Below are 22,642 nucleotides of genomic sequence, written 5' to 3'. Positions count from 1 at the left end.
TTTGATAATACCGCATATCTGGCTATCAGATTATTGGATGCCTGAAGAATTGGGGAAAGGCCAAGGGTCCGACCATTCTTACATAGTGGAAAAAACACTAAAATGAAATGAGAGTAAGGGATAATTTGGTCGGAAACCTGCCGAAGGGCGGCGGTCAGGCGCTGTGTTATCACTAATTATAGCGTATTAGTCTGACAGATTTTGGGTTACTATTTACACCATGTTGTACGTCATAGGGGGTGATACTCTACTAACGCGGACCTGCCAAGCATGGTAGTCTGGCGTTCATAGGGCATCAAAGGCACTCAGAGAAATGAATAAATGCAATAAACTGCAGGCAGAATTTTGGTTACTATTTACACCATGTTATAAGTCATAGGGGGTGATACTCTACTAACGCGGACCTGCCAAACATGGTAGTCTGGCGTTCATAGGGCATCAAAGGCACACAGAGAAATGAATAAATAAACGCAATAAAACAAGTGGTCAAACGTACATTGTTCCGAACTTTCTTGAAAAATACCCTCATGTCCAACAAGAACATTGGCTGAATAGGAGTCGCGGACATGCCAAAAACAAGGCTGTCAGGCGCTCAGTACTCACAAAAAAGGGAGATAAACATTCCTTACTGACACTGTATTAGCATGATAGGCATACACTCATAATGGCAAAATGTCGTTACCAATTAAACCAGGTTGGTAAAACATTGGAGTCGATGCTCTGCTGGCGCGAAACTGCCAAACATGGTGGTCTAACGTTCATGGAGCATCAAAAGGCACTCAGAGAAAGGAATGAAAGAATGGGGTACAGTAGAATGGTTACAAGGGAACACAATTCGTGAGGGGTCCGAGGTATTTGGTTGGACACCTATCAATGTTCAGAGTGTTGCCATTTGTGCAAAACTACTCTCTGATTCATTCAGGCCCTGAGTGACAGAATCAAAAAATCGGATCCATTTTATCTCCCTTACATTAAGGACCGGTTCTATATTACCACCCCTTGGGCCTAGTTTAACCTGTTCCAAAATTGTCCACTTCAGACTCTCAGGGGGGTGATTGTTGGCATTGCAGTGGTCAACCAAAGGGGCACCAGTGACCTTGCACCTGACACGGCTGCAGTGCTGCAGGAAGCGTACTTTAGCACGTTGTTGTGTCTGTCCCACATAAATCAAGTCACAGGGGCATATTATACAATAGACCACGTTGGTGGAATTACAGTTCGTGTGTGACTTGAGAGGAACTTGATGTTGTTTGTGGCTAAAGATCTTAGTCTGAATCGTATTTGGGCATGCTTTGCAGGACCCACATCGGTAGTGTCCTACAATGGGAGGCAAATGCCACATTGTGGCAATTGATGGTGCTTCCGGAGTCGTGAGGAAGGAGCGCACCACATGGTCTCTAATGTTCCTTGCCTTTTTGAAGGCGTGCAGGGGCGGGCACTCGGTGTTGAGATCCTCAGCTATCAGGTTCCAATACTTATTGATAGTTTTTTTTATCATATTGCTTTTTGTGGAGAAGGTTGTTACACAAATGAGGCGTTCCTCCTTGTTGTTGGATTTTTCTCCTGATTGTAGTAGAGTTTCCCTGGGGTTGAACCATGCTCTTTTCATGGCTTTCTTGACCAAACGCCTTGGATATCCGCGTTCCAACAATCTGCCCATTAGTATTCCTGATTGTTCCATGTAGTCATCCTTCCTACTGCAGTTACGGCGGATCCGCAGGAACTGGCCGAATGGCAGGTTATCACGGAGGCCCCTCGGGTGATGGCTGGAGTACAAAAGTAAGGAATTTCTCTCCGTCGGTTTCCTGAAGAGGGTTGTTTGGAGGGTCTCATTTTCCACAAAGACTGTTAGGTCCAAAAAGTCAATGGACTTCTTATCAAATTTAATGGTAAACTGTATATCAGGGGACCTCGCATTGAGCCAGTTGAAGAAGGTGGTGATTTCATCCTCGGTACCTGACCAGACGCAGATGATATCGTCTATGTACCTCATCCACATAAGTATTTGAGATCTGAAAGGGTTTGTCTCGGCGAATATGAAGGTATCTTCGTACATGGACATGAAAATTATGGCCAAGTCCGGGGCAAAGGCCGCCCCCATCGCCACACCCTTGGTCTGAAGATAGAAACAATTCTGGAAGATAAAGAAGTTCCTCATCATAGCTATCTTAAGTAATAGGATAATGAATGATGTAGGTACTCGGACTGGTGCCTCCCGGGTGTCCAGTGCTCTTGTCATTGCCACAAGGGCCTCCTCCTGGGGTATGCTGGTGTACAGTGACACAATGTCACAAGTTGCCAAAAGGTGTCGGCTAGATTCAAATGGATGTCCATCGATCAGGTTGATCGTGTGGGTGGTGTCTCTCAGATATGTTGTTGTAGCCTCCGCAAGTGGTTTTAGAAAGAAATCTATGTACCTGCAGAGGGGTTCCAGCACTGAACCACATCCAGATACGATAGGTCGTCCCGGAGGCTGTTGAAGATTTTTGTGGACTTTAGGTAACGTGTAGATGGTGGGGAGTCGAGGGTGCTTCTGGTTCAAGTACTGGAATTCGTGTTCTGTAAGGAATCCTTGTTGTCGCCCATCTTGTGTGACCCTCAGAATTTCAGCCATCAGATCTTTGGAAGGATCTCCTCCCAGTTTTTTGTAGCTGATCCCGTCGTTTAATTGTCGCAGAATTTCCCGGGTGTAGTTGTCCAAGTCCTGAACTACAATTGCACCGCCCTTGTCAGCTGGTTTGACAATTATGTCCGTGTTGTCACTTAGAGATTTGAGTGCGAACTTCTCAGTTCTGCTGGTGTTGTGTTTGACAAATTTCTTATCTCCCAGGATTATCTTTACATCGCGTAGGACTAGACTTTCGTAGGCCAAGATTCGCTGGGTCATTGCATACGTGGAGGGTACAAATGTAGATGGTATCCTTAGGTTAGTTGCGGACGTGGAAGGCTGATGAGGCTTGTCCTTGAAAAAGTATCTGAGTCGTATCTTCCTGAAAAATCTATGAAGTTCGACCACAGTGTTGAAGGTATCCGGTGTAGAGGTGGGAACAAAAGACAGACCACGACTTAGCACTTTTGTTTCATCCTCCTTGAGAGTGTACTTTGAGATATTAATCACAGGGGAGGTCTTCTCTACCATCTGTAGGTCTTCCTGCGGGTGGATCTTTCTCCGTGTTCCAATGTTTTACCAACCTGGTTTAATTGGTAACGACATTTTGCCATTATGAGTGTATGCCTATCATGCTAATACAGTGTCAGTAAGGAATGTTTATCTCCCTTTTTTGTGAGTACTGAGCGCCTGACAGCCTTGTTTTTGGCATGTCCGCGACTCCTATTCAGCCAATGTTCTTGTTGGACATGAGGGTATTTTTCAAGAAAGTTCGGAACAATGTACGTTTGACCACTTGTTTTATTGCGTTTATTTATTCATTTCTCTGTGTGCCTTTGATGCCCTATGAACGCCAGACTACCATGTTTGGCAGGTCCGCGTTAGTAGAGTATCACCCCCTATGACGTACAACATGGTGTAAATAGTAACCCAAAATCTGTCAGACTAATACGCTATATTTAGTGATAACACAGCGCCTGACCGCCGCCCTTCGGCAGGTTTCCGACCAAATTATCCCTTACTCTCATTTCATTTTAGTGTTTTTTCCACTATGTAAGAATGGTCGGACCCTTGGCCTTTCCCCAATTCTTCAGGCATCCAATAATCTGATAGCCAGATATGCGGGTATTATCAAATGTGAGCCCTCTGAAGTTGGTGGTTGAAGGTCCCAGTACGTAGTGCACTCCGCATCTGACGTTTCTGGTGGATCTGTTTAATTTTAATTCTAATGATATGGCCTACCCCACGCTCAAACTAATATGGGAGTCTTTCCTCCCCGCACATTCTTTTAGGACGCTACCCGGTCTCTTAGCAACGCGCTAGAGTCTTTCCTCTACGAGTTTACAAAGCTTGCCCGGTTTCCCGGGCAACACTTCCTCGTTGTGCTGACAGATGCTGTAGAGACGCCGGCTCCTTAAGTTCGGCCCGGGTTTACCTCGGGTGAGTTTCAATAGCAGAAGTTCTTTCCTACGTTTACCACATAATCGATCCTTGGGCGCACCGCTGATATCATCTGTTACTTGGTGTCTTCACAGATAATTGACGAGTGTGCCTGATTAACCCAATGAGCGCACTTACACGGGGACATTGTAATCCTTAATCAGAAGACGCGCGGAGACGCCCGACTGTCCCTCCCTGTAATCTTTTGTCGTTTTCAACATCGGGTGAGTGGCCATGTGTTACAGTGGGCCTCGAGTCACAAACGCTACCCGCATATGATTATAACTTCGTGTGTAATTTTAATAATCATTTTAATTAAATTTCCGGTCTTTTCAGACATGGCACAATTCCAAATCGTATTGTGAGATTTTTCAATCACGCAAGGCACGACGGCAATTTTGGTGATCTTTACCACTGTGTCTATCTAATAAGGTAGGCCCCTGATCACGCCCCAGACCGTGTAGCATTTGCTTCAATCAATTGGTACCTGTTACTTCAATGTTATTTTCTCCATTATGATTTCCAGACGATAACACACTGGAACAAGGGACCGCTTGAACACGGACCGCGCCCACCGGGCAGGCCGTTTTTTCTACCTGCACCGTCAGGTAAACCATACCACGTAACTTGGTTTTTTCTAGACCTCTTCCTCAGTATAAGCGAACCTCTCTTCCAAACCTTTTACTCCTCCTTTAATCCTTAAATTAACACCCCTTCTGGGTGTCTTGATGAATGACTATGTCGGGACTCTTTTGAGACCGTTTCAAGTAACCTGGTGTTTTAAATTTGTGCCTAGGAACGAGCCCCACATTACCCTCACCCCCCTGCCCCTCACGTCCTGATGAAGACCCGCGAGTAAGGATCTACAGTCCTACACCAATGGGTCGAAACGTAGACCATCCTCTACAATCAAGAACTCCTAACCCCAGCCTGATAGTAATAATCAATATGGGAGTCTCTTTTCTTTTGTAAATTGGTTCATTGGACTTGTGTGTTATTTGACCCCTTCCTTGTGGATCGATGACAATCATGTTTTGAATGTTGAATTTAATGTTCTATGAATATTTGATTAGTGATGTATAACTAATTGAAACACACCCCCTCCCTTTCTCACACCCCCTTTTCCCTTGTGTGGGCGCACCCAAATGTGTGTACTATATGTATGATTTTTCGAACAATGAATGTCCTTTGGTGCAGTGATAATAAAAACACTGAGCACCACCTTTTGCTTCTTGAATCGATTCATGACGAGCTGAGCTCGTCATGAGCACTCAACGGGTTAATGCCCCCAGTCACTGTTCAGCACCTTCCCTCAGTTATGACACCTGCAGAGTTAGAATAGTAATTCATGCACCCCGTCGCTGTCCGGCACCTGCCTCATATATATATACCCCCTGTGGAGTTAGAATAGTAATTCATGCCCCTGGTCGCTGTCCAGTATCTGCCCTGAGTTTATGCCCTCTGCGGAGTTACAATAGTAATTCATGCCTCCAGTCACTGTTTAGCACCTGCCCTGAGTTATGCCACTTGCGGAGTTTGAATTGTAATTCATGCCTCCAGGTTAATTCCGGCACCTGCCCTGAGTTTTGCCCATGGTGGACACAGAATAGTAATTCATGCCCCCATCGCTGTCTGGCACCTGCCTTGAGATATGCCCCCAGCAGAGTTAGAATAGTGATTCATGCCTCCAGTCGCTATCTAGCACCTGCCCTGAGTTGTCACCCTGCAGAGTTAGAAAATTAATTTATGCCCCGTCACTGTTCAGCACTTGCCCTGAGTTATGCCACTTGAGGAGTTAAAATAGTAATTAATGCTCATGGTCACTGTTAAGCAGCTGCCCTGAGTTATGTCTCCTGAAGAGTTAGAACCGCGATTCATGCCCCCTGTCGCTGTGCAGCACCTGCTCTGAGGTATGTCACCTGCGGAGTTAGAATAGTAATTTATGCCCCCTGTAGCTGTCCGGCACCTGCCTTGAGTTATGCCCCCTGCGGAGTACGAATAGTAATTCATGACTCCGGCCGCATTCCTTCACCTGCTCTGAGTTATTACCACTGCGGACACAGAATAATAATTCATGCCTCCGGCCAGTGTCCAGCACCTGCCCTCAGTTACGACCCTTCGGAGTTAGAATAGTAATTCATGCCCCCGGGTACTGTCCAGCACCTGCCCTGAGTTTATGCTACCTGCGGAGTTAGGATTCTAGTTCATTCCCCCAGTTGTTGCCCAGTACCTGCCCTATTTTATGATTCCTGCAGAGTTAGAATAGTAATTCATGCTGGCATCACTGTCCATCGTCTGCCCTCAGTTATGCCCCCAGTGGAGTTACAATAGTTACATGCCCTCTGTCGCTGTTTAGCACCTGCCCTGAGTTATGCACCCTGCGGTGTTAGAATAGTAATAGCTACCCCCAGTCACTGTCCAGCTCATGCCCTGCCTGGGTAATGCCACCTGAGGAGTTAGAATAGTAATTAATGCCCCCGGTCGCTGTTGGGCACCTGTCCTGAATTGAGTTAGAACAGTCATTTATGCTCCGGGTCACTTTCCAGCACCAGTCCATGTGTTATTCCTCCTGCGAGTTAGAATAGTAATTCATGCCTCCAGGTGCAGTCTGGCACCTGCCCTCAGTTATGCCAAGTGTGGGCACAGAATAGAAATGTATGCCCCTAGTCGCTGTCTTACACCTGCCCTGAGTTATGCGCCCTGCGGAGTTAGAATAGTAATTAATGCTCCCAGTCAATGTTCCCCACCTGCTCTGAGTTATGCTCCCCTGGGGTGTTAGAATACTACTTCATGCCCCCCTGTCACTTTCCAGCCGCTGCCCTGAGTTATGCTCCCTGAAGAATTAGAACAGCAATTCATGCCCCAGGTCCCTGTCCTGATTCATGTTCCTTGCAGAGGTATTAATAGTATTTCATGCTCCCGGTCGCTGTCCTGCAGAGTTAGAATAGTAATTAATTCCGCTGGTCAGTGTCCAGCACCTGTCCTGAATTATGCCCCTGCTGAGTTAGACTAGTAATTGATGCCACTGGTCGATGCCTCAAACCTTCCCTGATGTATGCCATCTGCAGAGTTTAAATAGTAATTTCCTGTGCTCACTGTACAGCACCTGCTCTGGGAAATGCCCCCTGCGGAGCTAGAAGAGTAATTTACGCACCCGATGACTGTCTGTAAGCTTCCCTGTGTTACGCCTCCTGCGGAGTTAAACTAGTAATTTATGTCCCTGTCACAGTGCGGCAACTGCCCTGAGTTACGCCCCCTGCTGAGTTAGAACAGTAATTAATGCCCCCAGTCACTGCCCATTACCTGCCCAGAGTTATTCCCCCTGTGGAGTTGGTATAGTTATTCATGCCTTCAGTCACTGTCCAGCACCTGCTCCAAATTCTGCCCCTCCAGAGTTAAAATAGTAATTATCACACTATTTACTGTCCAGCACCTGCCCTGAGTTATGCGCCGTGGGAAGTTAGAATAGTAATTTATGCCCCCGGTCGCTGTCCAGCACCTACCATGTGTTATTCCCCCCGCGAGTTAGAAAAGTAAATCATACCCCCGGGCACTGTATAGCACTTGCTCTGAGTTATGCCCCCTGTGCAGTTAGAATACTAATTTGCGCCCCCCTGTAACTGTCCAGCACCTGCCCTGACTTATGCCCACTGCGTAGTTCTAATAGTAATTTATGCCCCCGGTCACTGTCCAGCATCTGCCCGAATTATGCTCCCTGTGAAGTCAGACTAGTATTTCAAAACTCGCTCACTGTCCAGCATCGGCCCTGTGGAATCCCTCTGATTGAGCTACAACAGTAATTAATTGCCCTGGCCGCTGTCTAGCACCTGCCCTGAGTTATGCCCCCTGCTGCATTAGAATAGGAATTCATGCCCCCAGTCCCTGTCAGTCACCTGCCCTCAGTTATGCCCCCTGCAGGGTAAGAAAAATTATTCATGCCATGGTCGCTGTCCTGCACCTGCCCTAAGTTATGCCCCCTGCAGGGTAAGAAAAATAATTCATGCCATGGTCGCTGTCCTGCACCTGCTCTTAGTTATGCCCCCTGTGGAGTTAAAATAGTAATTCATTCCCCATGTCACTGTCCAGTGCCTACCCTGAGCTATACACCCTGCGGATTTAGAATAGCAACTATTGCTCCTGATCGCTGTTCGGCACCTGCTCTGAGTTATGCCCCGTGGGAAGTTAGAATAGTGATTTATGGCCCCGGTCGCTGCCCAGCACCTGTCCCGGGTTATACCTCCTGGGGAGAAAGAATAGTCATTCATGCTCCCGGTCGCTGACCAGCATATGCCCTGATATAAGCCCCGTGCGGAGTTAAAATTGTAATCCATGCCCCGTGTCTCTCTCCAGCATCTGCTCTCAGTTATGCCTCCTCCAGAGTTAGAAGTGTAATTAATGCCCCCAGTCACAGTCTGGCAGCTGCCCTGAGTTATTACCCCTGTGGATTTATAATTTTAATTCAGGCCTCCGGTCACTGTGCAGCACCTGCCCTGAGTTATACCCACTGCGGAGTTAAGATAGTTATTCATGTCCCCAGTCACTGTCCAGCACCTACTTTTTATTTTGCCCCCTACCGAGTTAGTATTTTAATAAGAAGGGGGTTTGCCCTCGTACTCCACACGCAACTGGACAATATGAACAGCAAAGAACAAGTGCAGCGGAATTAATCTAACAAAAGAGACAATTTTAGAACCTGGAGGAAACCTGAATTAATCCTTCAGGGGAGAACTTATTCTCTTTGAACCATTTATCTTGTTAAAAAAACACTCACACCGAACTGAGATCTAGATGCTTTGGCCTAGATGTATCAAGATTCCATTTTGCGAATCTTAAATAGCGATTTTTAGCGAATCGCTATTTAGAATTCGCAAAAAGGAATGTATGTAAAAAATCGCTTTTTTTTAGCGATTCCTTTTTATTCCTTATTTGCGAATTCGCATTTTGCGAATTCGCAATTAAGGAATAAGTTCCAATGCATTCCTATGGGCCAGGAGGCCCATAGGAATGATTGTTTAGGAATTCTCAAATTGCGAATTCGCAATTTGCTAATCGCAATTTGAGAATTATTTCAAGGGTGCAGGGGTGTCTCAAAGACACCCTGCTGCACCCCTGAAATGTACATGTGTGTGCATATGGTGCACATACATGCCCTAAGGGCATGTGTGTGCGTCACATGCCACCCTAAAAAATTTCAATTATTGCATTTTTAAATGAATTCGTAAATTAACATCAACTACAATTTGGTGTTAATTTGCGAATTCTTAAACATAATTCGCAATGTAAAAATGCTACATACATTGCATTTAAGGAATCGCAAAAATAGCTATTCCTTAAATGCTATAGCAAAATAAGGAAACGCAAATTTTTGCGATTCCTTATTTTGCTAATTTCTCATACATCCCAAAAGATGCAAAATGTCCGTTTACGATTCGTACAGGCCGAAATTCTGCGAATTTCGGCCTTAACGAATCGCAAAAGGCTTGATACATCTAGGCCTTTATCTCTATGCATATATTAGCAAAAAACCACATCAAATATCTACATTTACATACAAAGTGATACAAAAAAAAAAAAAATAATAATTATGTACATATACATTCAACATACATCGACAGTCTTATAATTTCCTCTGTCTCCCAGACAGAATCATTATTGCCCAAATTTCTTAGGGGGCAGTGATAAACCATTCTTTCAAATCACTATGGTTCGCAACCCATATCATCAAGATAGCCTTTATCTCAACACAAATCTGGGGAGTAATGCCTCTAAACCCCTCTCTATTTTACCCGGTATTGTGGATTTCTCTTTTATCAGAGTGAAAATTGTCAGGCCTTCTGTCATCTATCAGGTCGACATGTTTCGGCCCATTTAGTCTGGGCCTCATCAGGACTAAGGGCACAAAGGAAACCTCTGTGTCTCGCCGAGACTACTACATCTATCGAGACACGAACAGTGGCACCGGAAATGCAGGACTACTTTGTCGACGGGAAACGGCCTTTACAACGAAGCCGTTTCCACGAAATCTTTAACCACGCATGCAGTACAACGCATGCGTGGTTACCACTAAAGCCTTTACCACGCATACCTTTACTACGAGATTTGTAGTAAAGGCATATGTGGTAAAGGTAAAAAGTTAAAAAAGGGGGGCTTGGGGGGGTCTCCCCCCAAATAAAAAAACTCACCAGAAGTCACGTCGGGATCTGCACATATTCAGCGTTGTTTAAGAGAAACCGGAAAAAAACTTCCGTTTCCTCTTAACGACATAAGACGTCACCACGCAAGTAGTCGAGGTAAAGGTTATGCGTGGTAAACTAATTCCGTTGTAACGCATGCGTGGTAAAGGCATGCGTTGCAACGGAATTCGTTGTAACGTCATACATTCTTGTCGACAGCAGTTTTGTCGATGGGCAATATTATAATAGGTGCTCTGAAGTCAATCCGGGAAAATAAATGCTCAATGCAGCTCTCCGGCATCTTAATTTCACTTCGAGATGATTCGGAGAACTCAATTCCAGACTAGGGGGTCCCTTCTGGTCCAAACGGCATGAGAACCTATTATAAAACAGTAATTCATGTCCCCAGTCATTATCCGGCACCCGCCCTGAGTTATTGCACCTGTGAAGTTAGAATAGTAATTCATACCTCCGGTCACTGTCCAGCACCTGCCCTGATTTATGCCACCTGGAGATTTACTACAGAAATTCATGCACCCAGTCATTGTCCATCACCTGCCCTGAGGTATTCCCCTTGCGGAGTTAGAATAGTAATTCATTCCCTCAGTCACTCTCCAGCACCTGCTCCTAGTTATGCCCCCTACAGAGTTAGAACTTTAATTATTGCCCTGTCATTGTCCAGCACCTGCCCTATATTATGCCCCCTGTGGAGTTAAAATAGTAGTTCAAACCCTGGTCACTGTCCAGCACTGGCCCTGTGGAATCCCCCTGGTGGAGTTAAAAGAGTAATTTCTTCCCCCAGTCACTGTCCAGCTCCTGCCCTATGGCATGCCCACCACTGAGTTAGAATAGGTAAATTACATCCCCAAACACTGGTCTGCACCTGCTTAGAGAGATGTTTTAGATGTCCTAACATTAGGAAAAAAATTATTCAGTTAATAAACACAACTGCTCTATAATAGTTATTTTTTTCTTTTAGTGAATGGAATACATGGTTTTGGTTTTTTGTTTGTTAATTTTAACAACGTAATATTGTGAGGAGTACTGTTTCACTGGAAAGCCAGTCTGTGTGTGGGTGGTGTGCTTGCACCGTGGGGAAAAGTGACATATGTAGACATTTTGAAAATATAATTCCCATATGCTGTGGCTACTTTTCAATCAGCAAAACACTAGTACCTGGCTTTAAAACATGGGACATAGTGGAAATCTTTTGTGGTGTGAAAAGCCCCTATAGTAAATATAAACCTGAATTAGCAGAATTTTGGCTCTTTCCACTGCGTCCGCTGCGAAACTACCAAAGCAGAGTTACATTAGTACAATAGTCATATTGGCACTCACTTTGATCAATCTAAGGGATGTCCGCAGCTCAATTACTTTAAACAATTAGCTGCTTGTTACCACACTATGTTAAAAATGGACTTCCTCCATGTTTGTGTTTTTAGGAAAAATATTGTACCTCACAATATTCTACACTGCATGCCCAGAGGGGTATGATTATTTTTTTTTAAATATATTTACCTGTTTTATAATTGACTTAAAAGGTCATTTGGGTGTATGAAAGTAGAGTGTGCTTACTTAAGTGGTATAGCTTTTGTGGTGAAGTAAATTTTGAGGAAGTGGAGTCACTGGCATGTAAACTGAAAAAAAATAAAACTGCAATTCTAAAAATAATTTAATTATTTATTATAATGCAGTTAGGGGCTTATTAACAAGCCCCTTGCACCACCCATATGTCACTTTTCCCATGTTAAAAATGACGCAAAAGTGGCGCAAAGGACATCTAAATAATGCCTATGTGTGTGTTAAGGCTGAACTTCCTTTAACCACTAGGTGGCACTGAAGCTCTTTCCTCAGCGGAGGACTCAAAAACTTGTGGTGCTGTTTAGTGTCAGCCACAAGTGAGGACAAAATGGTGGTTGGCTAGCTATTATACGTTTTCACGAAGGAAGTAATGTTTACAAAGTAAACATGTTTCAGAGTGCATAGTTTGTACCTAATTCACACGTGTCAAAATGATATTGTTTTAAATGTGTTTTACTTTGAACTTTTTAATTACCAGCTAACTAGCAGAGCCATTTTACTTTGGGGAGTGCTGTACAACATTCCAAGACAGTAAGATAGGACTACAAGTCCATACACATTCTGCATATGTACATAAGGCACGAAACTTGGATTAATGCTGTTTATCAAATGTAATCATTTCCCCAAAGCGGACACGTCCTTTGTCTGTTTGGTAATCGTCTATCATGGGCAATGGCATGTAGAATGTATTTTTAACCCCTTCCACGCTCATGACGAGCTGAGCTCGTCATGAGTTGCGCCGCACGCATGCTCATGACGAGCTCAGCTCGTCGTGTAACGCTGCTTTTCAAAAAAAGCCGCACAGCGCGAAAAAAGCCGCCGCACAAATGCGGTTAAAGCAGCACGTTGATTTTCATCAATTTCTGCTGCTAATAACCATTTGTCGTTGTAATGGTAATTGACATAAATGGACACGTTAGCAAGGCGTTTGTTGTAAAGGTGTTTACAATCTGTGTGCATATAACGGCGTGATAAAGCATGTCATATAAAAAACTGGCGTGCTAATGCTGGCGTCACTCTAAAACATTTGTTCCATAAGTCATTGGGAAAATCACTTTAATTCTTCCGTCATATTACCTTTATTAAACACAGGAATATATTAGCTTGTTCAATAGTACTGTGCAGCTCAGTGTAGTGGGGGAGAGGGACCGTGTTGGGGGTGCACACTGGGTCACACGCTTCGTGCAGAGTCAGACACAAAACACGACACACTCTGTGCAGGTCTGGGCAGGGAAGTCACGAGCGACTTCCGCCCAGTGTTGCCAGATTTTAAGACCCATCCCAAGCCCAAAGCTGCTCAAGTATAAGCCCAAATGCAGCTAAATGCAGACCAGTTTCAGCTAAAAAACTAGCCCAAAGTAGCAAGTCTCAAATTATGCAGAAATAGTCATCAGAAACAATTTTAAAGACACAGATACATTCTATTCAATATACAGGTAGTGGGAGGTTGTTAACTGGGCACCTGCCTTAATGCTACTCATTTTTAAGACCAGTCCTCACTGTGACTTTCTCATGTGAACCTAAGACCCATTTTAGGTTCTAATAATTGGATTTTGTCATTGGATTAATTCAAATTAGCTCAATTTTCTAAATTGATTTAGAATTGGAATTGTGTTTCACTTTATTACTGCTGGAGTGCTGCATAATTAATTTACACATTGCTTCCAAGTTAAGCCTGATGGCTTTTGTGCCAATCTACCAGTGGGATAATCCCACATTTATTTATTGCCTTTTGTGGCTCACCCTGACAAGGATTGTGTTTATTATTTGAGCGGGGCTTTCACTGCTCCCAACTAATAAACCAATTGTTTACACTTTACACTATTATTTATGACGTTTCTTTGCCCCTAGAGACAGTAGTGTATGTTTACCAAAACATATAAATATACATACTCTGGATATGTAAGATGAAACTGATAATCGTTTTAAACATATTTTGACACTGTTCCAGAAAAGTATGCATCTCCACCAAAATCTGGGGGCTAACTGATATTGAACAATATCAAAGAGCTTAATGTGTTCAGTTTGTCCAACTGCTGGTGTGAGTGATTCAGACAGCAGATTCTATTAGTACTGCATTTTTAAGTTGCCATTTTGATCTTGTAATTACATTACAAAACGGTATGCCTAAGAGCAAGCCACAAATAGATTGTCCACCACCATGTTTCCCCTTGCAAGTGGACATAAACCGTAAAAACATGAAAAATGAAAATATCACACGTTGGCACACTGTAAGTACAGCAGTGCCAGACATAGGCATACATAAACCTGCCACTTATGTGTATGGAACAATACATTAACAGTACATCACAAGACTTCCAATATTTGCTAACTAAAAGGTGTGATGCCCATCCCAGGCTCACTGTGCCACTGGAACCCTCCTAGATTGCTTGGGTTCCGGTTCAGGGAGGTCCTGGCCAGACAGTTCGAGCTGGACTGTTCCCATGAGGATCAGTGTGAAACATGATTTGCATATGGCCGGGTCCAAATTGAGTTGGCACGGTGAGCAAAAAAAAGAGTGAATGGAGTATTTCATTCATCACTTTGTGCACCATTTCAAGCAATGGATCAACACTAGAACTAACAAATAGAAGGAAATGTTGGCAGAGGATGATGTTTCTTGGAGAAGGGAATCTAGCAAAGACAGAGTGCGAGGAAGAGAGACGCTTAAGTAAGGGTCTCTTTGGCAGGGATATGAGAGGCATTCAACAGGGTATCTATGGTAAGGGATGAGGACGCATTGTGCAGAGCACCGCCCGGCGTTGTGATGGTGAGCTCTTACCTGCATCAAAAAATTGCGCTCTTCCAGACTGAAGCCTCGCTCCTCTGGTACACGTTCCACCCGAACATCCACTGGTTCAGCATTGGGGTTGTCGATGGCCAGCAGCGCGGTGCGTGAGTTGCCCAGAAGCACAGTCACAGCACACGAAAGGAGACCGTGCGAAGAGTCCGAGCTCTAGCACAGGACACTGCTCATCTTGCCCGATCTGCCCCTCAGCCGAGCACTGCCCTACATCGGCCCGCTCACACTACTACCAAGCTAAGTGGTGGTGATCTGGTGCAGTGCTGCGCATGTGGAAGTGTAGCAGGTGCGCTTGGCTGCACTTACACAATTTCACGTGCAGGCTGCCTGCAGCCAGCCAGCCGCCTCATGTGTCGCTCATGATGGGAGGGTAGAGGGTAGGGTCATGTGCGCACAGGCAAACCCTGGTTGGTCCTCCTCCAATGATTAGCACTGTGCTGCACTGATGTTAGCGCGGGCTGCGCACTCATTTGCCAATGGACCTTCTGCGCCACTGTGACAGGCGTACGCCACGGACTCATCGTGGTCGGCGCCGCTCCATCCAGTAAATTGCGCACACTGGCCTAATACCAGCCCAATAAGTAGCCCCCTGCCAGGTATGGGTTTTTCCCGCACAATTGGGAAAAATGTCACCCAATTGTACGGGAAATAGCCCAATCTGAGAACACTGCTTCCGCCCCTTTATTTTACACTGTCTGGCCACGCCTGGCCAGAGAGTGATACATAATGTGAAAGCGCTTCCGGGCTAAGTGTCTGGGGGTGCTGCCTGACTTTGCAGCAACTAGACCGCTACACTCAGTAAGCAGCCTTGAAACTTGGAACAGTAAAAACATTCTTCCCTCTGGGGGAACAAATATTATACCATTGTACTAGGACAAACCATGGCTGCAGCTGCATTTTTCATTGATTTTCTGAAACAGAGAAAGACACATGCGCATGGAACTCTAGTACACCTTACATAAACATGGATGTTTTTGTAGCATTTCATGAATGATTGTCAATGTGGCCTAGTGGGACCTAGATTCGCTAACTGAAACACTCCTAAATTAATCATTATATGCTAGCATATTAAAACACATCTGCACCAGTGTCCTATGAGGCAGCAGGCCCAGTCTCTCCTGCACAAGGCTTGATGTAGAGTGGTATATGAGGCAAAGCAGTACCAGCCCAGCAGTGTCACTAAGTGACCAGTGGCATAGCTATGGTTCCACACGCTTTAATGCAAGCATAGGCGTTTGGTCCTATTTCATTTAGTTTTGTAGTAAAAAAACAGCTATGAGTCGGGGTCAGTAGGGCCTGAGATCCCTGGGCCATGGGTCCATTGCACCTGCTACACTATTCATAGCTGCGCCAGTGCTTAATTTGAGCCAGTGGTTTCAGGTGCTCGGCAGTGGCACTTAATTGTCAACACCTGTGCTTGAGGCAGTCTGCCACAAGGTGGCACTGTCTGGCTAATTTAGAGATGACCGCAAGAACAGGTAATAATTAATTTAACATACATTAAAATGGCTATTACCTGCCGCCCAAGCCATTCTTGTAGGTTTGAGGGCCTGAAATAGTCCGGATTATCACACTTGTAGGAATGTGATGATTAGTAGTTCTGGTGTTCACATCATTGGCAGCATGGCAAGGGCAATATGTGATGCAAGCTGTAGTGGGCCCCTGACTAGAGCCCTGGCACTTATTGTTTTACAGATTAAGGTGCAGATTTACAAGAAACTGATGCATCTGTAGAGATGTGTCAGTTTCCTTGTGCCCACCTGAGATACCCTTGCACCACCATAGATGCGCCGTATTTACAATACAGCGCATCATGACGCAAAGATTGACAGATGCATCAGAAATTCTGATGCATCTGTTGGCCCAAAAATTACACATTGCTGGAGTCGTGTCGCAAGCACAACGCAACTCCAGCAATGCATTTTGAGGCCTCTTCTCACTACACTGCATCACTCCTTACGCCTGCTTGAAGCAGGCGTAAGGTTTTAACGCAGTGGCGTCCTAGAAGTGACGCAGTGAAATCTTGTAGATTGTATTTTACAAGGCTTTCCTGTGTGTGAATGCCCATCCTGCATACATTATACTTGACGCAGGTACAATGTGACACAAGCTTTACAACGTGACTCGTCTCCCTAGATACACCATGTTGAAAATTGGCCACATTTTTTACGCCGCTGCTGCATCACAAAAGTGACACAACGGCAGCACAAAAGTGTTGCATGGGTCTTGTAAATCTGCCCCTAAGTACTGAACTACACCCCTGTATCTGACCATGCTTACATATGCATTTGGAGTGTGTTATGTTTCCCTTTTGTGAACTGATGATGTCTGATGCAGCAATAACTGGTTTGCAAAACATTGCGTAATCAGACAATGTAGAACAGTCACTAAAAGAGTTACTAACTCATTCATTCAGTGACTGGCTAGAAGTGCTGCAAAGCTGAAAGATTAAGTGCTTCCCGATCGTGCTTTAATAATTTCTCATGTGCAGCATTCATGGAGTACAGTGTGCATTGCATGTCTAGTGGTAAGTGAATGATGTCACGTGTGAACATGTCCATAAGTAACACTTTCTTTTCCTGCTCTTCCACAGAATGTTGGTCCATACAGTGTCAGTAAGACTGCTGTAAATGGCTTGATCAAGGTTCTGGCCCCAGCTTTGGACCCTATGAATATTCGAGTGAACGCCCTGGCACCAGGCCTTATCAGAACTGCATTCAGTACCAAGGTAGGTCTATGAAGAAATGAGAGAGAAGGGAGAAAGGCATGCCACCTGAGATCTGGGATGAAGCAAACACAAGGAGATGATGGATGGAGAGTTGAACTTTTCAGACACTCACCCCCAGTCGCAGATCTTTGTTGAATCTGGTCTGGAATGAGGCAGAGAGACTGATATCTTTGACTGAGCTTTTGTTGAGCTGAGATTCCTGGTCTAATTGGAAACATCCTTTACAACGCAGTGTTTACACCGCACTACCTTTACGACGCAGCCATTGCAACGCAAATCATTACTACGACTTGCGCTGGGTGGCGCTCTTGCTTAAGCAATAGTTTGATTTTCTATTTTAACACCTTCCCTACTGTTACGTGGGCTGGAGTTGGAATAGAAAATTAAATTAATCCACAATCCACAATCCAGCGCCCTCCAACGCAAGTCGTTGTAACGACTTGCGCTGTGAAAACCGCGTTGTAAAGTACCGCGATCAAAATGATCGCGTTGTACTGACCTACATCCTGGTCTAATAGCAGCTCATTCATAGCTGTTAGTGACAGAGAAAGGACAAATCTCTTAAAGTTTGAGCAATCATGTTTTGTTCATATTGTGCTAAACATTTTTGAACAATAAATAAAATGTACTGAATTGTGTCTAGGGGCTAGAGGATGTCGCAGTGATGTTGAAGTCCACGGGACAGAGCAAGAGTGACTTACCAGAGGTAAGATTTTACATTTGACAGTGTGACTGAGTGTAATGTAGGGACAGGCGCCGTGAGCAAAGAGAGCAGGAGAGGGTGGCAGGGTAATGTAGGGGTTAATGGATGCCGGTATAACCACATCAGGTATGGGTCTGAAATATTGAGTGGTAAATGCCATTTTACCACAATTTTGATTCCTAAATAGAGAAGGAAAAAATATTGACAGGTATGTATTAATGCTAGCAGCTATTTACCTAGCTGCTGGGTAAATAGTGAATTTTCTCTGCTATTTACTGTAGTGACGGTCTAGTCTACGCGCGTCACGTCGGCGACGTGACGTGCCGGCGGCCATATTTGGCTGCGCGCGCAGAGCAGCGCGGTGGCGCCAAATTGCGAGAGCAGAGCCGATGGGCAGCATAGGCTCGGCGCTCTTTAGGAGAAATATAGTAATAAACGCGGTTACTGCATACTGGCTCCTGTGTCCTTATTGGTGGTAATTATCAACACTACAATGGCGACGAGGGTGGGATGAAGACCCCCCAGCAAGACAGAACCACCAAAACGACCACAGGACAACAAGGAGAGCACCAGTGGCACCAGGACCACCAAACAAAGAACACAAAGGACAGAAGGTCAAGAATACCCTTGAGCACAACAACAGGTACCCTAAAGAGCGCGGCAGAGCCCAGGAACACCCGAGGGGGCAGCACAGAGAAGCGGAAAAAGGGGGGACAGACCCCAGGGACAAGCAGGAAGTGCGCCAATCCACACCGCGGCCCGCAAGACAAGGGAACACGCGCTGGATAACTCACTGGGGACCGAGGGGGCTGACGCAGATAGTCCCCACGCCCAAGCAAGCGAAGAAGAGCAGGACGAAGCACCAGGGAGTCCCAGAAGCCAAGGGAGTGCGCAACCCAAGATCAAGGGAGAGAAAATGAGCGCGCAAACTGGATATGCGATGGCGCCGGTACAGTTTTTGCCTCGCCCCGGAGAACCCCTCAAGAAGTGGGAGGACTGGAGAGAATATGTAGACAATTTCATAGGAGTCCTGGAAGACGAGAACGAAGAAGTGTTCAAACCCCAGAGAAAGAAGCGCATCTTGCTACTGAACCTTGGCCCGGAGGGTCTCAGGATTTACAAGAGCCTAGTTCCGAAACAGAGAACAGCCACAGACGATGATGTGTATGCGCACGCACTCGACGACCTTAACAAACACTTCAGACCAGCAGTGTGCGTGTCGGTGGACAGGTTCAATTTCCAACAGAGGAAGCAGCGACAAGGAGAAATGGTGGAGGAGTACGTGGCGGCACTGAAGCGGTTGGCGTCCACGTGCAAGTACGACAACTGGGAAGAAGAGTTCATCAAAGACCAGGTGGTGATGCACACCACGTGCACGACAGTGCAGGACAAATTATGGGCCAGTGGAGACACCACACTGAAAGAGGTGTTGGTCATCGTCAAAAGGGCCGAATTAGCACGACGATGTGCTGAAGTAACGAGGAAAGAAACAGCGTCCAACGCTATGGTGAACAAGGTAGACGACGAAGGACCTCGCAGAGAGTATCAGAACAGGAAGCCAATGGAGAGGGGGCCCAACAAGTGGCAAAGCAACGCAAGTGCATCAGGGAAACAAACAGGGAGCAACAAGAAGCCATGCTACAGGTGCGGGAGCTGGTCGCACGAGGCGCACGACAGGAAGTGCCCGCATTTCGCGCCAAGTGCATGTACTGCGGAATAATCGGCCACTACGAGAAGGTCTGCCGGAAGAAGGCCTCCAAAGGCACTGTGAGATACGTGGGTCAAGGCAACGAAGATCAAGACGACGATATAGAGGAAGAGGTGGTCACGGTAATCTACATCGATGACCAGGTGCTGAGCACGGACGGCCAAGTCCTGGGCAGAGACGGAAGAAGGACGATGAAACCAGTCTTAGAAATGACAATAGGAGGAGTCATGATCAGCGTGGTGGCAGACACAGGATCGCCCTTCACTATCATCCAGAGAGAAGTGTGGGAGGAGAAATTCGCACCGCATCTAGGCCCAGAGCTAGAAAAACTAGACATCCGCCCGTCACGTACAACGGAGACCGCATACCAATGGCGGGGTTCAGACCTTTGAACCTCGAATTTCGAGGCCAGTCAGCATACTGCAAGCTTTACGTATCGGAGAAAGGCCTGTCGGTCTTAGGATGGCTAGATCAAGGCGACCTGGGCATCAAGCTGGATCCGGGAGGCAAAGAACAGATACTACTAACCGACCAGGAGGCGTTGCCCGGTCTTGACAAATGGAGGAGTGAATACCCCAAGGTGTTCGGAGGCACAGTAGGAAGGCTGGAAAAGTTCGCCCACAAAATCATCCTGAAGGAAGACGCCGTACCTGTGGCCCACAAAGCAAGAAATGTCCCGTTAGCAGTAAAGGAAGCAGTACGGGAGGAACTCCAAGACTTGGAAAGGAAGGGGATCATCGAGCCCATCACATGCGCCGAGTGGCTGGCGCCCCTGGTAGTAGTTAAGAAACCCAGTGGAAAGGTCCGGCTGTGCGTCGACTTGCGGGAACTGAATAAGAACATCGTGGTGGAAAGGTTCCCCTTGCCCAGAATAGAGGAGATGCTGGCTAGCACCAGGGGAATTAAGTGGTACTCCACTATAGACTTGACCTCCGCGTACCATCAAATAGCTCTGCACCCGGAAAGCCGGAAACTAACATCTTTCATCACCCCGTTTGGGTGCTATCAGTTCCGCCGGATGCCATTTGGACTGGCCTCAGCAGCGGCGGTGTTTCAGAAGCTGATGCACCAATTGTTCAAGGATATCACCGACGTTCAATACTTCCAGGACGACATCCTGGTGATGGGGAGAGACAGACCTGACCATGACGTGAAGCTTGGAAAAGTATTGAAGATCCTAGAAAGAAAAGGACTCACGGCAGAATGGTCCAAGTGCCGGATAGGGATGAACTCGGTGACCTACCTAGGGCATGAGATAGGAGTGCAAGGAGTGACTCCTAAAGCAGAAAACGTAAGGGCGATCTGCGAAGCACCACCCCCCACCAACAAGGAAGAGGTCAGGTCATTCCTGGGAATGGCAGAGTACTATGGAAAATTTGTGCAGCACTTTGCCTCCAAGACTCATCACATGAGACAGCTGACAAAAGAAAACACGGAATTCTGCTGGTCAGAGGATACACAAAGGTAATTCGAGGTCATCAAAAAGGAAGTGGCTGGAGCAATACCACTCCAAGGGTACGACCCTCAAGGAAAGACCGCACTGACCACTGACGCCAGCGATAAAGGATTAGGTGCTGTTCTCATGCAAGACCGAGGACAGGGAAGGCTAGAAACATTAAGCTTCGCCTCACGCACACTGAGCGAAACAGAAAAAAAGTACAGCGTGATAGTGAAAGAGATGCTGGCAGTGGTGTGGGCTACCACGAGATTCAGACAATTCCTGTGGGGCACACGGTTCCAGTTGCGGACTGATCACAAACCGTTACTGAAAGTGCTAACGTCGAGCGGACACGCAGATGCCACGCCCCGAATATCAAAAATGACACTGAAACTACTTGAATTCAGGTATGATGTGGAACATATATCAGGCAGCAAAAACAAAGTCGCAGACTATCTGAGCAGAGCGGCGGCTATGGAACCGAGTGAGGAAGGCAAGGCAGGGACAGAAGAGTGGGTAGCACTAATGGAGGATCACGAAAAGGTCATCAGCCTTCAAGAATGGAAACAGGCGTATGAGGAAGACCAGACATTAGAAGAGGTGAAGGTATACATCACCCAAGGATGGCCTGATAAGAGACACACCCGTGGGGCACTCAACCCCTACTTCGAAGTCAGGGAAGAACTGTCCATGGACAACCAAGGAATATTCATGTATAGAGGCGAGAAGGTCGTCCCCCCAACAAGCATCATCCCAGACTGCTGGACATGCTACACGAAGGACACCTGGGCATTGGTAAACTCAAGCTGAGGTCCAAACAAGACTATTGGTGGCCAGGAATGGATATAAGAGCAGAACGGCACGTAAGGGATTGTGCAAGGTGCCAGTGTGCAGACAAGACACTCAAACCACTACGCCCGGCGCTGGGCACGTTCGAACCTCCGAAAAATCCGTGGGAGGAGCTGTCGGTAGATATCCTAGGCCCGATCCTAGACACACAAGGTGTCCAAAAGTATGTGTGTGTCCTAGTGGACAAATATTCGAAGTGGCCAGAAGTAAAGATAGAGGAAACAATGGACACGGAAACCATCGTAAGATTTCTGGCTGACACCTTTGTGAGGGAAGGCATCCCAAAGTCCATCCTCAGCGATAATGGGCCCCAGTTCAGATCGGAAAAATGGAACAACTTCATGCAAAGGAATGGCATCTTAGCGAAGCACACATCCATTTACCACCCAGCGGGGAACGGCCAGGTAGAACGCTTCAACAGAGTAGTGATGGGGTCGGTACAAGCAGCCATCGCGGACAACAAAGATTGGGAGAAGGACATATGGCACATGTTGTGGGCATACAGGATCACCCCCACAGGCACTAGCTACAGCCCCTTCCAAGTATTGCGAAGCAGGGAACAATTCACCCAAGACAACCGGGTGTGGAAAGAGAAGACAATAGTAAGCGAA

The 22,642-nt window shown here is 46.2% G+C and overlaps 1 protein-coding gene across 1 annotated transcript in view; it reads left to right on the top strand.

The window, feature by feature from the left end:
• The window catches only part of LOC144791152 (dehydrogenase/reductase SDR family member 4-like), a 200,375-nt gene that overhangs the window by 156,343 nt on the left and 21,390 nt on the right, over positions 1-22,642 (top strand). The window contains exons 7-8 of the mRNA XM_078665807.1: positions 17,199-17,333; positions 17,977-18,039. Of these exons, the coding sequence (XP_078521933.1) occupies positions 17,199-17,333; positions 17,977-18,039 (198 nt within the window). The remainder of the gene's footprint in view (positions 1-17,198; positions 17,334-17,976; positions 18,040-22,642) is intronic.

Source organism: Lissotriton helveticus, chromosome 11 (genome assembly GCF_964261635.1).
Source record: "Lissotriton helveticus chromosome 11, aLisHel1.1, whole genome shotgun sequence".
Lineage (NCBI taxonomy): Eukaryota > Metazoa > Chordata > Amphibia > Caudata > Salamandridae > Lissotriton > Lissotriton helveticus.
Note: the sequence above shows the minus strand (reverse complement) of the source record. Positions and strands in the feature narration are given on the sequence as shown.